Source organism: Oreochromis aureus, linkage group 8 (genome assembly GCF_013358895.1).
Source record: "Oreochromis aureus strain Israel breed Guangdong linkage group 8, ZZ_aureus, whole genome shotgun sequence".
Classification (NCBI taxonomy): domain Eukaryota; kingdom Metazoa; phylum Chordata; class Actinopteri; order Cichliformes; family Cichlidae; genus Oreochromis; species Oreochromis aureus.
Window position 1 is genome coordinate 28,399,967 of NC_052949.1, and position 15,560 is coordinate 28,415,526.

The 15,560-nt window shown below is 44.5% G+C and overlaps 1 protein-coding gene across 6 annotated transcripts in view; it reads right to left on the reverse strand.

Annotated features, from left to right (window-relative positions):
• The window catches only part of tmem94 (transmembrane protein 94), a 130,964-nt gene that overhangs the window by 11,591 nt on the left and 103,813 nt on the right, over window positions 1-15,560 (reverse strand). For all 6 annotated transcript variants that reach the window (XR_005614076.1, XM_039616417.1, XM_039616416.1 and 3 more), the window contains 5 exons: window positions 3,325-3,498; window positions 3,025-3,127; window positions 2,706-2,914; window positions 2,194-2,375; window positions 1,446-1,578 (listed from right to left, as the gene is read on the reverse strand). Coding sequence is in view for 5 of the 6 variants with exons in the window: in XM_039616417.1 (XP_039472351.1) it covers window positions 1,446-1,578; window positions 2,194-2,375; window positions 2,706-2,914; window positions 3,025-3,127; window positions 3,325-3,498 (801 nt within the window). In the remaining variant the exon portion in view is untranslated. The remainder of the gene's footprint in view (window positions 1-1,445; window positions 1,579-2,193; window positions 2,376-2,705; window positions 2,915-3,024; window positions 3,128-3,324; window positions 3,499-15,560) is intronic.

Genomic DNA, 15,560 nt, shown 5'->3' on the forward strand with positions numbered 1-15,560 from the left:
GAAAAAAACCCCCACACCAAAAGTACCAGATTTGTACATTTACTCATACATTTAAGATACGCAGTATGTTGCATACAGTATGTTGTATACAGTACTAAACTGATTTTTTGCTCAGAAGGAACCCAATACTTCGAGAGAGGAGACTACAACTGTAAGTGGTTTTATAGATATAACAGAGATACAGCCAGCCTGCCATAAATTGCTTCACCTCATAGGAAAACACACATTGCCAGCTGTTTTTTCTCCCACTGAGTTAGGGAGGGGACACTTAGTGTGTATGCGGTAGAGTGTGAAGCACTGAGAATTAGAAGTAGCACCTCACGGTTCTCAGCCAGAAAAGGGCAGAGGACCCACTCTGGGTCAGGGACGAGATGCTGCTCTAGGTAGAGAATTTAATTATCTCAGGGTCTTGTTCACAAGCGAGGAAAGAGGGGAGCAGGAGATTAACAGACAGACTAGTGCTTTAGCTGCAATGATGCAGACACTGTACTGGTGCATCATGGTGAAGAGAGAGCAGAGCATAAGTGCACAGCTTTTGATCTACCATCATGAAATGTTTGACAGTTTGGGTAATTGTGTTCTTTCAGATGTGGTTGTACATTTAGGTATTAGTTGCATTTTTGTATTACCTTGTTCTGGGTGGATATTATGTTGTTGTATCCTGTTATGTCAGTACCTAATAATTCTGTTTCATGAGAGCCATGAGAGACCTCACATCGGTTACTTGGAACAAAAAAGGTCTCGGACACGTGGTTAAGAGGGGTCATGTCGTTTCACATCTTAAATTTTTGGAAGAAGAAATTATCTTCCTCAAAGAAACGCATGTTAGTGCAGCTGAGTAGCACAGGTTGAGAGCAAATTAGGTTTCTCAGGTTTTTCAGGCTCCATTCACTTATAAATCTAGAGGTGTAACAATCCTCATTTGTACAAATATTCTCTTTAGAGTCGAGGCCACAAAGGCTGATCCACATCACGGATACCTTTTAGTTACTCTACCAATTGCTTTTCTAATTATTTTTTCTCCTAATAATGATACTCTTTTTTGAGTTTTGATATTATTCCTCCATCTAATTCCAACATTGCAATTGGAGGTGACGTCAACTGTTATTTTGATCCCATTCTCGACAGCCAACCCACTCCCAATCATTTTCGAGTACAGATTTTAAATGAGGTAATTAAATCAAAATATTTGATGTTTATTTAGAGATTTTCATTTAGTCCAACTTTTGAAAGAGCCATGTTGTTTTCCCTTTTGAATATTTATTGTAAATAAGACAGAAGTATTTCTTATTCGATTACTTGTTGGAATAATCAACAGTTTACTTGATTACTAAAATAATTGATAGCTGCTGCACTATTAATGACTAAACCTATATTCAGCCTATAAAATTGTTCCCATTACTAATAACATGAATATTAACTAAACTTGTCAGAAACACAGGTACCTTGGTTCAAATCCTCATGCAGGGAGCCATGACTGGGGCTTGATGGAGCTCCATCACAGGGACCGTCTCCGTTTGGTGTCAGAGAGATATGACAGTTCCAGCCTGTCTCTAAACCCATCTTCTCTGCAAACACCTGCACAAATCCAAAGCAGCCGTGTCACATTTATAGTAGATTATAGTAGTATACTAGACTATATATAGACTACTATATAGTAGTATCCAGTATTTTAGTAGGTTTTTCCAAACAAATCCGACAATTTTCTTTAGGTCATAAACTGTGACCTTGTGTGAGAGCACACCTGTCTAAAGTGAAACACACAATGTCATTTGCTGTTAGACCCTCATAAAATCTTGATGACAGGGAATAGTAATTAGCAGTAATTAATAATTAATAAGTTACCACCTTTGTCCTATTTGTGTGTATGTATGCAAATGAGCAAAAACGTATAGATACTTATAGATAATAGAAATACTAAATAAATAAATACGTTATAACTAAAAAGCTAAATAAGTTTGTAGAAATACTTCTACAACCCTATTTACAAGTTTGTAATGGTGAAGTGATATTATATACACAAATGAATTTGTAAAAGATGTGAAGCTGGAGAGCAAAGTGACCTAAAAAAAGCCAAAAAAAGAAAAAAGATACTGTGGGAAATAATGAACCGTAGAATTTAAGGGGGGGCAATTTTGGCAAGGTAAGCAAGACTTGAACTTGAACAAGACTTAAAAGCTTGACTGTAGTCACCTTGCTGCGGAGCTCATCCTCCATGGAAAAGTAAACAAAGCGGATGCAAGCAGTGACGAGGGCATCAATGAGACGGACCGTGTCTAGCCTTGCCTGGAACTGGGATGACACCATTCCCATAAAGATCTGCCCGCTTAGGGCCTGAACACAGTCCTCACGCTCCACACCCTCACCTATACCTTCTGTGAGCATGACGGGAAAGAACAAAGAGAGGGTAAGTAAACAATATAACATTTGTCAGTCAGAGAAATCTCTTTATCCATACAATTTTGCAATTTACAGTCACTTCCAAGACATTTAGAATCAAAACTTACTAACTTGTATGCAGTGATTGCCAAGGACATAAAATTCATCTGTCCAAGTCATGGTCTTTGATAAACAAGTCAAACTACTGAACCTTGGATAACAGCAACTTAGCTTTGCAGTGACAACATATTTCCTTTAATTCTTGTACAGTTTTCTCTTGTTCAAATGCAAAACCGCCCATTTCATCAGTGTGTCACAGTCCATACCATCTGAGCTCCAGCTGTTCCTGCAGGAGTTGTGTTTGATGGGAGTCGTGGAGGGCAACTCTAGTCCAGAAAACAGACAAGGACCAGGAGCCAGTTCCATACATTTCCCATTCAGCTGGCTAGAGAGAGATACTTGCATGGGTTTATACGCAAAAGCTGAGCAGTAACCTGATAGACAGGCGCGTTGGTAGAAGTCCAGGACCTTCTTTCTGTGACACAGGAACCAAAGGATGAAATTAAAACTTTCCAAATTCACTGTGTGCATTTGGAAAGTGTAACTATGTTAACTTCAAGCACAAACAGAAAGCCAAAGACAGACCTGTCTGAGCCTGAGAGGGGGTAGATATCAGTTCCATCCCAGAAGTCAGTGCAGGCCTCCAGGATAAGGTCAGCTGAACCATGTGACAGCATCTGGACATTATCTAACAGTGCAAAAAAGCATTATCAAGAAAGAAAACAACAAAACACACTTTCTTTATGGTACTGTTTGGCCAAAGGGAGGATTGGACAGAAACATATACAGGAAAATGGATTATGTGCAGGTAATAAAGAGATGGTGCTGAACATTTTATTAAAACTGCATCATAAAACCAAAAACAATAATAGTGTGCTGACTCACTGGATGAAGAGTCTCGTACGAACAGAGAGATGAGATGGGAGATGGGAGGCTGGCGTTTGGTGAAGTAATGAAGGCGGTGGGATGTGAACTCCTTGGTCTTCTCTCCAGATGGCAGCTGGTAGAGCGCCAAGTGGTTCTCCTGTTTAAACAGCTCTCTTGCACCAGGGGTGAACCCTGACAAACACAGAAAAAGAGAAGAAAACAATGGTTCTGAATTGTTCTCTGATAGATTTTAATATCACACTCAATCGATTCCGACACAGTGATTTATTTAAAATTATATACCAGTGTATGAGAACATAACGTCTTGAGAAAGCTCATTTTTTGTAATTTAATTTGGTAAAGTAACATATATTCTATGTTCATTACGAGTAAGGTCATTTGTTTTATATTATTGTGTGAATACTGTAAGGCATCCACACTATTGAGTTCCTGCTTCTCTTTATTCTTTATCCTTACTTTCTATATTCTTGTTGCTTCCGTAGGTTTTTTGGCCTTTAACTACTTCCACAATTTTTGTCCGATTTTCACCATTCAAATTTTAAACTATTCTGCCATTTCTGCCAATGCCGGCTATGACTTTTGGTATTTTTTACAATGATACTTTTTAAAATATTAAGCTTTTTATGCAATTTTTTGTCCCATTGAAATGAATGGGAAACTTCCACAATTCTGCTAAAACTTGCTTGTTTTTGACACTTAACTACTTCCTCATACTTTCACGTAGAACAACCATTCAAACTTTAAAATGTTCTCAAATTATTGGGCTATTCATGTATGATTCAGCTTTTTCATATTTGTTACCATTTTAATCTTATCCCTCTTTAAGTTTTCAGTTTCATCTTTATGATTTTTCAGAAAATACATGCATTGCTATTAGGGATGGGTACCGGTGTCATGGCACCGGTTCTGACATAAACGGTAGTAACCAGACCGAAAAGCAGCGCACATTTCGGTGCTTTATTTCGGTGCTTTTTTTTTCCTGAGCCAATTCTAGCCAATCATTTTACGTTTTCGAGGATAGTAGGCGGGGCCAGGTACGTACATTCTTTTAGAGCAGAGCTACAGATTAAAAATGCCCAAGGCGAAGCAATCAAAAGTCTGGCTGTACTTCACAGCAAAAGATGCAAACTCAGCAGCCTGCAACAAGTGCTTTAAGCTGATACTGTGATACTGTCAAAGGAGGTAACACCTCAAATCTGATGAAACACCTGGCGACGCATAGCGTTTTTTTTTTAAAGCCGAGAAATGCGCCGTGTTTGATAGCTTGCTGTGAGACCTCACACCGTGCACATCTACTGCGGGTGTGGTGCCTGTTATCGGACCCGGAGTTAGCAACATCCCTGGCCCCTAGCCCTGCCAGTGTAGCAGAAATGATGACGGATGATGATGGCAGCAGCAGCCGTTCTCTGCGTGAGTAGCTTCATGTTGTTCGTGTGTAATTAACGTTGAGTAGGCTAACCACATTATTACATTAATGCATGTAAGGTGAACTAGCAAACACCATCGTAATTACATGCGGCTGTCTTCTTGTTTGATGGCAGATGCTCCCTTCACCCTGGCCAAAAAGGCTAAAATGACCAAAGAAAAAGTGGAAACAGTTAAACATGAGAGGTTTTTGGACAAAGTTTGTGTTTTTTCCATTGTTTAAGCACTGCTTCCAGCCAAGAGTGATACCATATATGCCCTATAGCTGCAGAAAAGGCTAACATTGTTATCTTTTACAAAAAAAAAACCAGCTGAACATGAGAGAGGTTTTGGACCAATTTTGTGTTCTCCATTCTTTAAGCACCGGTTTGAGCACCGTTTAAGCACCGGCACCGTTTCAAAAGTACCGGTTTGGCACCGGTATCGGATAAAACCTAAACGATACCCATCCCTAATTGCTATGCAGGTGGCTTTGAGTGGGCCACTGGACCTTTCTGAATCTTCTCTTCATGTCCAAACAATGTCTTGCTACTTGCTCAATTTTCACTCAACCCCCACAAATTATACATCAAAGTGTAGGTATTTTTGCTGGCTTTCAGAAAATGTCACTATGATTGTTGTAGGAGTTACAGATTTCTGGCAAATCTCCTCAGAGCAACACAAAGTCTGAAAACTCTCCATAGAAACTCAATGGAGACTTTGCTTGAAATCACAGCTGGAATTCTCTAATGAGACACATTTTCCAATCGTCATATCTCCTTAACGAAGCGAAGTTAAGACATGAGGCTTGTGCCAATATATCTTCAGACACTCCTGACGCTCACAATTCAAGATTTTTTTTATCACTTATTACCCTTTGGCCATGAATTATGTTTGTTTGAGGGTAGGAAATTCGTCCTCCTCCTCTACTCCTCTACTCAGTTATGGTACATTACAAGTCATATATCTTTATTAACATGAACAAAACGGTCTAAGAATGACCATTCTAGCCCCTACGGTTAGGAAATTATGTCCATTTGTTCGAGGGGAATCCTCAATATGAGAAATAGACTGCAAAAAGCCCGTCTCTCTCTGTGCTGTGTGTGTGTGTGTGTGTGTGTGTGTGTGTGTGTGTGTGTGTGTGTGTGTGTAAAAGGCTGAAGCAGGTGCAGCTGTTTTGGCGGGAAAAAGTACACAGCCTCTCTGATTGGTGGATTCAAATTGAGCAGCTCCATGCTGTTTGATTGACCTAGAAACATACAGGAAACACTATTAACAGCTCCTGTTCACTTCCTGCTCTCTCTCTCTCTCTGTGTTTCTGTGTGTGTCTGAGAGAGAGAGAGAGAGAGACCCTTTTTTTGGCAGCATCTCATTGTAGGATGAAAACTGAATATATTCAGACTGGTTGACTGGCATAGATCCTGTGTGTGTCTCTCTGTGGATTTGTGTTCCCTTTCAGTCGATTCACTCGGTACAACACATAAGTATGGGATATCACGCCCTCGCGTGTCCTGGCTGAAGAAACCTTTATTCACGCCTTTAAGGCAGATGACGTGTGATGACACGCGCACGGCCCCGCCTGCACATATAGCCGCTGTCACCACAGTCATCCCTCAGTTCTTACGCTCTTCACCTCGCTGAGAACACCTCTGCTGAGTTGGGCTAGCTAGCTGCTGCTAGTTAGCTCCGTTGTCTGCCAACTTGAACTTAGCTTAACTGCCCCTGTTGGTGTTAGCCTCCACCGCGCAGTTGGTGCATAGGCTGCCCGCAGAGCGCTAATTTCAAGTTTTCCTGTGCAGCGTTTCGCTTTGCATTTTGGAATGGACTCCAAACCGAAGCGAGCAAAGCAGAAATCTTCTGTTCACCCCTGTCCTCAGGGATGCGGTTTCTCTTTGCACGACAGCGACCAGCACGATGCCTGCCCTGTCTGCCTGGGGATCGTCCATGCTAGGAGAGCGTTGACGGAGCCCGAAGCCTATGCGTTTTGTCGCCAGCTCCAGCGCTTGACCCAGGAAAGACGGGCGACGTTTGTGGAAAAAGTGCTGGGACGCTCAGCTGTTGCACGGCATGACCCTCTCCTTTCCGAGTCTGGGGCCCCGGCTTCGTCCGAGTCCAAAGACGAGGATTATCCGGTCGATGTCCCCGCAATTAGCTGGGCTGACCACATGGAATATGTTGACGGGTTAGCCGATGACGAGCCGGAACCATGCAGGAGTGCTGACGGGCTTCAGCCTGGGTTGAAGCCTGCTCAGAAGCTGTCGCGGTTCGCGGGTTTTTTCCTCCCACCGGAGCCCGCAATGGCCAAAAACTGCCTTCCCATGTTCCCAGACTTTCTCTGCGAGCTAACAGCATCATGGGACAAACCTCTGTCTACCCGCGTCACTGTGCCCGGCTATGGACAGTACATGGAGTTGGACGGCGCCGAGGGGGCTGGCTTAGCTAATCCACCCCCTATGGCGCCGTGTCTGGCTGCTTATCTGGCCCCGTCCCATAACCATGGTGTCGGCAGCCCCGCAACTCTGCCGTCCAAGCAGTGCAGATTCTCTGCTTCGCAGCTGGAGAAGATTTATTGGGCTCAGGCCGGCACTGCTCGCACCATGAGCTCCGTCACCATGCTCCAGACGTACCAGGCAATGTCCCTGGCGGAGCTCGGCTCGCTGGTTCCTGATGACAGCCCGCTGGCACCTCTTCTTAACGAGGTCAGAGTCGCCACAGATTACATCCTCCATGCGTCTCGCTGTGCAGCGCTCTCCCTGGGCAGAGGGATGGCTTTGACAGTAGTGGCGCAGAGGCACCTGTGGCTGACCCTTTCTGACGTCCCGGATAGAGACAGAGCTGTATATCTGGACGCACCAGTGTCTGCGGCTGGGTTATTCGGACATTCACTTGAAGCCATTCAGGGAAGGGGTCCAGCGGCAGGGAGATGCTGCTTTTACCCCTCTGTTGCTGCCCAAGAGGTGCCGCTTAAGTTCTGTTCAGGTTGTCAGCCCCAAAAGACGCTGCACTTTCCTAACACTGTCTCCCAAGCACAAAACCCCTGCACACAAAATGCCTCAGGTAACTCCCTGTTCAGGCGTGTTAAATGTTCAGGTGACCACATCAAGTGTTCCCGCTGTTTTTCCATTGTTGTGCCCCAGAAAAGGTGCCTCCAACAAAATGTATGAATGTACATGTTCCCATGTTACAATCAATAAAGAGTGTTGTTTATTCTCAAACGATCACAAATGCTCAGCCTGCAGGCAGAACGAGCCAGGTCAGGCAGGTGTTGCAGTCCACTGCAGACACACTAGGGGGCGACAACGCCCCGCCGACGGTTCTGCAGGTCAGCCGGCTGGCTGCTCACTTCCCTCAGTGGCGTGCTTGTGCCCCCTCTCCGTGGGTGCTGCAAACCATTGCCATAGGTTACCGGTTGCAATTCCGGGTCAAGCCGCCTCATTTCCAAAGAGCTGTAAACACGACTGTCAACACCGAGGCGGCCATGATACTCAGAGAGGAAATACAGGCGCTATTGCAGAAAAGCGCAATATGAGTGGTCCCCGCTTCGGAGACAGACAAAGGTTGGTACAGCCGTTATTTTGTTGTTCCGAAAAAAGGGGGAGGGCTTCGTCCCATCCTCGACCTGCGAGTCTTGAGCAAGAATCTACGAACGTACAGGTTCAAGATGCTAACACTCAGACCGCTCTTGAATGCAGTCGGCCCGGGATATTAGTTTGCAACAATCGATCTAACAGATGCTTATTTTCATGTGGTTATACACCCGAAACACAGGCAGTTTCTGAGGTTTGCATTCGAGGGCGTAGCCTACGAATACCTAGTGCTGCCGTTCGGGCTGTCGCTCGCTCCTCGCACCTTTACAAAATGTGCGAAAGCAACGCTAGCGCCCAGAGAGAGAGAGGCATCCGCATCTTAGCCTACCTAGACGACTGGGCTCTCGTAGCTTGCTCCAGAGAGAAGGCGGAGACACAGCTGTCACTGGTTCTGTCACACATTCAGACACTGGGGTTCTCTGTGAACTTTCAAAAGAGCTCGCTAATCCCGAGTCAGCAGATTTCTTTCCACGGTTTGGAAATATGCTCGCTTTCCAGCCACGCACGTTTGTCGGAGCACAGAGTGGCCGCGTTTCATCGCTGCCTCGCTCAGTTTCAGCTGGCACGCAGACTGCGTTTCCAAACGATGTTACCCTTGTTGGGTATGATGGCATCTATGATCGGCGTAGTGCCACTTGGAATGTTAAGAATGACAGCGTTTCAACGCTGGACTCTCTCTCACCGCCTGTGTGCATCGCGTCACCTCCGGAGGAGGCTGCCGGTAACCGTGTCTTGCATGCTAGCTCTCCGTCCTTGGAGGGAGCCCAGGCTGCTGCATCAGGGCTCTCGGATTGGGAGGGTGTTGTTTCGCAAGGTGGTGTCCACAGATGCTTCCCTAAGAGGGTGGGGAGCGCTGTGCGAGGGTGCATCAGTGAGAGGGATCTGGTCCGCAGCCCAGCGCCAGCTGCACATCAACCACTTAGCAGTGTTAGCAGTGTTCTTAGCATTTCCGTCCAGTCCTGGAGGGCCAGCATGTCTTAGTCAGGACAGACAATTCAACAGTGGTGTCTTACATAAACAGGCAGGGAGGAACACGCTCTCTTCCCCTGTTGAAGCTGTCTCGCTCTCTACTGTTATGGTGCAGTGTTCATTTTCTGTCTCTAAGAGCCACCCATTTCCCGGGCCACCTGAACCTGAGGCCAGACCTTCTCTCCAGGGGGGTGTTCTCTGGTGAGAGAATGGAGGTTACACCCTTTAATAGTGGCTCAGATTTGGGATCTATTTGGCAAGGTGCAAATAGATCTTTTTGGGTAAATACTCACTGCCCCCTGTTCTTCTCCATAATCGACCACGATGCACCCTTGGGCTTGGACGCGCTAGCGCACCAATGGCCAGACGTGCTCCTGTATGCATTTCCCCCGGTGGAAATGATATCTCCAGTTCTAGAGAGAGTGCGTCGGCATTCCCTCTCTCTGATTCTAGTGACCCCTTGGTGGCCCACAAGGTCGTGGTAAGCAGAGATAATCAGCCTGCTAGCAGCGAGTCCTTGGCAGCTTCCTCTCCGCAGGGACTTCCTCTCGCAGGCAGGAAGAGAAGTGGTTCATCCGGGCCCGGATCTGTGGCGCCTTCATGCTTACCTGCTGAGAGGTTAAACTTGATTGCTAAGGGTTTGCCACCTAGTGTGACAGCCACAATTCAGAGCGCTAGGGCCTCATCTACTAGAGGCTTGTACGCTTACAAATTGCGAGCCTTCGAGCAATGGTGCCAGGACCACCACACTGTCCCATTTCAGTGCTCTATTGTGGATGTTTTGACATTCCTGCAGGAGCTGCTGGATGAGGGCCTTTCATTTTCGACAATTAAGGTTTATTTAGCAGCTATATCTGCTTGTAAAAGAACCCACCCACCACTTTAATCACACTCTAGATCTTGTTTTAACATATGGCATAGAAACTGAACATTTAACAGTGTTTCCTGAAAACCCTCTGCTGTCTGATCATTTCCTGATAACATTTACATTTACAATAATTGATTACACAGCAGTGGAGAGTAGACTTTATCAAAGTAGATGTCTTTCTGAAAGTGCTGTAACTAAGTTTAAGAATATAATCCACCCACTGTTATCATCTTCAATGCCCTGTACCAACATAGAGCAGAGCAGCTATCTGAATGCTACTCCAACAGAGGTTGATTATCTTGTTAATAATTTTACCTCCTCACTACGTACGACTCTGGATACTGTAGCTCCTGTGAAAACTAAGGCCTCAAATCCAAAGTACCTGACTCCGTGGTATAATTCTCAAACACGTATCCTAAAGCAGATAACTCGTAAGCTGGAGAGGAAATGGCGTGTCACAAATTTAGAGGATCATCATTTAGCCTGGAGAAATAGTTTGCTGCTTTATAAGAAAGCCCTCCGCAAAGCCAGAACATCTTACTATTCGTCACTGATTGAAGAAAATAAGAACAACCCCAGGTTTCTCTTCAGCACTGTAGCCAGGCTGACAAAAAGTCAGAGCTCTACTGAGCCAACAATCCCTTTAACGTTAACTAGTAATGACTTCATGAACTTCTTCACAAATAAAATTTTTATCATTAGAGAAAAAATTACCAATAATCATCCCACAGATGTAATATTATCTACAGCTACTTTTAGTACCATCGATGTTAAGTTAGACTCTTTTTCTCCAATTGATCTTTCTGAGTTAACTTCAATAATTAATTCCTCCAAACCATCAACGTGTCTTTTAGACCCCATTCCTACAAAACTGCTCAAAGAAGTCCTGCCATTAATTAATGCTTCAATCTTAAATATGATCAACCTATCTCTAATAATCGGCTATGTACCACAGGCCTTCAAGGTGGCTGTAGTTAAACCTTTACTTAAAAAGCCATCTCTAGACCCAGCTGTCTTAGCTAATTATAGGCCAATCTCCAACCTTCCTTTCATATCAAAAATCCTTGAAAGAGTAGTTGTCAAACAGCTAACAGATCATCTGCAGAGGAATGGCTTATTTGAAGCGTTTCAGTCAGGTTTCAGAGCTCAGCACAGCACAGAAACAGCTTTAGTGAAGGTTACAAATGATCTTCTTATGGCCTCTGACAGTGGACTCATCTCTGTGCTTGTCCTGCTAGACCTCGGTGCAGCGTTCGATACTGTTGACCATAATATCCTATTAGAGCGATTAGAACATGCTGTAGGTATTACAGGTACTGCACTCCAGTGGTTTGTATCATATCTATCTAATAGACTCCAATTTGTACATGTAAATGGAGAGTCCTCTTCAGACACTAAGGTCGATTATGGTGTTCCACAGGGTTCAGTGCTAGGACCAATTCTATTTACATTATACATGCTTCCCTTAGGCAGCATCATTAGAAGACACAGCATAAATTTTCACTGCTATGCAGATGACACGCAGCTCTATCTATCCATGAAGCCAGGTATCACAGACCAATTAGTTAAACTGCAGGAATGTCTTAAAGACATAAAGACCTGGATGGCCGCTAACTTTCTGCTTCTTAATTCAGATCAACTGAGGTTATTGTACTCGGCCCTGAAAATCTTAGAAATATGGTATCTAAGCAGATTCTTACTCTGGATGGCATTACCTTGGCCTCCAGTAACACTGTGAGAAACCTTTGAGTCATTTTTGACCAGGACATGTCCTTCAACGCACATATTAAACAAATATGTAAGGCTGCTTTCTTCCATTTGCATAACATCTCTAAAATTAGAAATATCCTGTCTCAGAGTGATGCTGAAAAACTAGTTCATGCATTTATTACTTCCAGGCTGGACTACTGTAATTCTTTATTATCAGGATGTCCTAAAAACTCGCTGAAAAGCCTTCAGCTAATCCAAAATGCTGCAGCAAGAGTCCTGACAGGGACTAGAAAGAGAGCATATTTCTCCTGTTTTGGCTTCCCTTCATTGGCTTCCTGTTAAATCCAGAATTGAATTCAAAATCCTGCTCCTCACATACAAGGTCTTAAATAATCAGGCCCCATCTTATCTTAATGACCTTGTAGTACCATATCACCCTATTAGAGCACTTCGCTCTTGCACTGCAGGCCTACTTGTTGTTCCTAGAGTATTTAAAAGTAGAATGGGAGGCAGAGCCTTTAGTTTTCAGGCCCCTCTTCTGTGGAACCAACTTCCAGTTTGGATTCGGAGACAGACACTATCTCTACTTTCAAGATTAGGCTTAAAACTTTCCTTTTGCTAAAGCATATAGTTAGGGCTGGACCAGGTGACCCTGAATCCTCCCTTAGTTATGCTGCAATAGACGTAGGCTGCCAGGGATTCCCATGATGCATTGAGTTTTTCCCTTCCAGTCACCTTTCTCACTCACTATATGCTAATAGACCTCTCTGCATCGAATCATATCTGTTATTAATCTCTGTCTCTCTTCCACAGCATGTCTTTCATCCTGTTTTCCTTCTTTCACCCCAACCGGTCGCAGCAGATGGCCGCCTCCCTGAGCCTGGTTCTGCCGGAGGTTTCTTCCTGTTAAAGGGAGTTTTTCCTTCCCACTGTCGCCAAAGTGCTTGCTCATAGGGGGTCATATGATTGTTGGGCTTTTCTCTGTATTTATTATTGTGCTATCTACTGTACAATATAAAGCGCCTTGAGGCGACTTTTGTTGTGATTTGGCGCTATATAAATAAAATTGAATTGAATTGAATTGAAAATTGAATTGTCATATTGGCTTTGACAGGGTGACACCAGGTGCACATCCCCTTGCCATACGTTTTCTGAAAGGGGTTCGCCAGCTGAGACCTGTGCTTAAGTCCAGTGTCCCTGCTTGGGACTTGTCTTTGGTGCTGGAGGCCCTTTGTAGCCCCCCGTTTGAACCCAATGAGTCTGTCGATATGAAATTTCTTTCATATAAGACTGCATTACTTCTCGCTTTGGCTTCGGCACAGCGAGTGGGTGACCTTCATGCGCTGTCTGTGCATCCCTCCTGCACACAGTTTTCTCCTGATGGCCACAAGGTTGTATTGCGTCCAAATGCTGCCTATTTTCCCAAGATCATGCCTGCATCTTATAGCTCAATGGAGTTTGAGTTGCTGAGCTTTTGCTCCCTTCCTTTTGCATCTGTGGAGCAGAGGAGGATGCATTCTCTTTGTCCAGTGCGTGTGCTACGCACCTACATTGAGCGCACTCAGAATGTGCGCTTATGTGATCAGCTGTTTGTCTGCTTCGCTAATCCAAATAGAGGTAGGGCTCTGTCCAAACAGAGGCTGTCCCACTGGATTATAGAAGCTATCTCACTGGCATACGGCACCAGAGGTCTTGCTTTGCTCCACGGGGTGAGAGCTCATTCCACCAGGGGGATGGCAACCTCATGGGCTCTTTTTAAAGGGGTGCCTGTAGCTGATATTTGTGCGGCAGCTAGTTGGGCATCACCGCACACTTTTGTGCGGTTTTATCGGTTAGACATTACAGCCCCTTCGGTAGCTCATACTGTCCTTTCTGCTGGATCTACCACTCACTAAGGATGTGGTGGTCCAATTTCGGTTCGGTGGCTGCTCTGCGGGGTGTGTATATATGTCTGTTACGCGTGCTGTTGGTTTGTCTGTTTCTTGATGTGTGTATGTAAATTCACCTGTGCAGGGGCTCGGCTGTGATTGGTGGACCTAATGAACGGCCTGATGTGACTGGTTCCTGCGGTGGACGTGAACTACAAAAGGGCGTCTGAAGAGCTGCGCTGGGGATGTGTGGCAGACTTCCCATGCACTTGCCTTTGTTCCAGACGGAGCGGCCGCAGCTATAGTCTCTTAGTTAAAAAGTCGGGCATGTGTGTGAGGTGCGGAGTAAGTAGGGGTGAGCTGCCGATTATTTTGGGATACCTTCTTTTCTCCTGTGTTTTTAGACCAGGGAGGTCAGTCTGTGTTATTTCTTTGTTTTCTTTTCCGTGAACAGGTCAGAGGGGAACCGAAGCCTAGGTTGAGTTTTGTTTGTTGTGTTGGCCTTGGCTCACCCCGAAAGTATACACTCCCCCATTGTGCCATTAGTGTGAATAAATTATTGTTAAAAGTCCAATGCTGTGGCTGTGTCTGTTTGGGCGTGGGAAGTCGCGTGACATTCCCGCTCTGGTTATGGTCATTTTGAGCCGGGTCGTAACAATGTCCCATACTTATGTGTTGTACCGAGTGAATCGACTGAAAGGGAACGAATAGTTATGTGTATAACTTCTGTTCCCTGAAGGAGAGGAACGATGTACAACACAAGGTGGCCCCACTGAGCAGTTTGGCTCGGTGAAGAGCGGCTATCGAACTGAGGGATGACTGTGATGACAGCGGCTATATCTACAGGCGGGGCCGTGTGCATGTCATCACACGTCATCACACGTCATCTGCCTTAAAGGCGTGAATAAAGGTTTCTTCAGCCAGGACACGCGAGGGCATGATATCCCATACTTATGTGTTGTACTGAGTGAATCGACTGAAAGGGAACAGAAGTTAAAGACATAACTATTCGTTTCCATATGTGTCCATATTTGTAATTGTGTGTATCTGCTGGCTGTTCTTTCTTGTTTTTGTTTGTTTAATTTCTGCCAATTTTTCACAGTTGAACAACAAGTAGATTTGAGGGAACCTAACCATGTTCAGCTTTTTTTCAGCTGGCCATTTTACATTCATTTTGTCAAAGAATGACCGTTCTAGCCTCTACGGTTAGGAAATTATGGCCATTTGTTCGAGCGGAATACACTGCAGAAAGCCTGTGTATCTCTGTGTCTGTGTAAGGGCTGGCTTGAGCAGGTGCAGCTGTTTCAGCAGGAAAAAGTACACAGCCTCTCTGATTGGTGGATTCAAATCGAGCAGCTCCAGACTGTTTGACTGACCCAGAAACATACAGGAAACTATTAATAGCCCCTGTTCTGTTCACTTTATGCTCTGTGTGTGTGTGTGTGTGTATGAGACCCTTTTTTTGGACTAGAATCTCTTTAATGTATTCAAATTTAATAGAATCAGACTCATTGACTGACATAGATCGAAACAGGCCCCTGTCTGTGTTTGTCTGTGTCTTTGTGGCCATATGTGTGTGTGTATATGTGTCCATATTTGTAATTGTGTGTATCTGCTGGCTGTTCTTTCTAGCTTTTTTAAAATTTATACCATTTTTTCATAGTTGAACAACATGTAGTTTTGAGGGAACTTCACCTTGTTCAGTTTTTTTCAGCTGGTCATTTTCCTTTTCCAATATTTTTGCTTCAGTTATTACTTTTCTGGTAAATTATAGTATTTCTGCTACTATATTGCATTTCTACTAAGTTCTACTAAGAGTTTCTATTT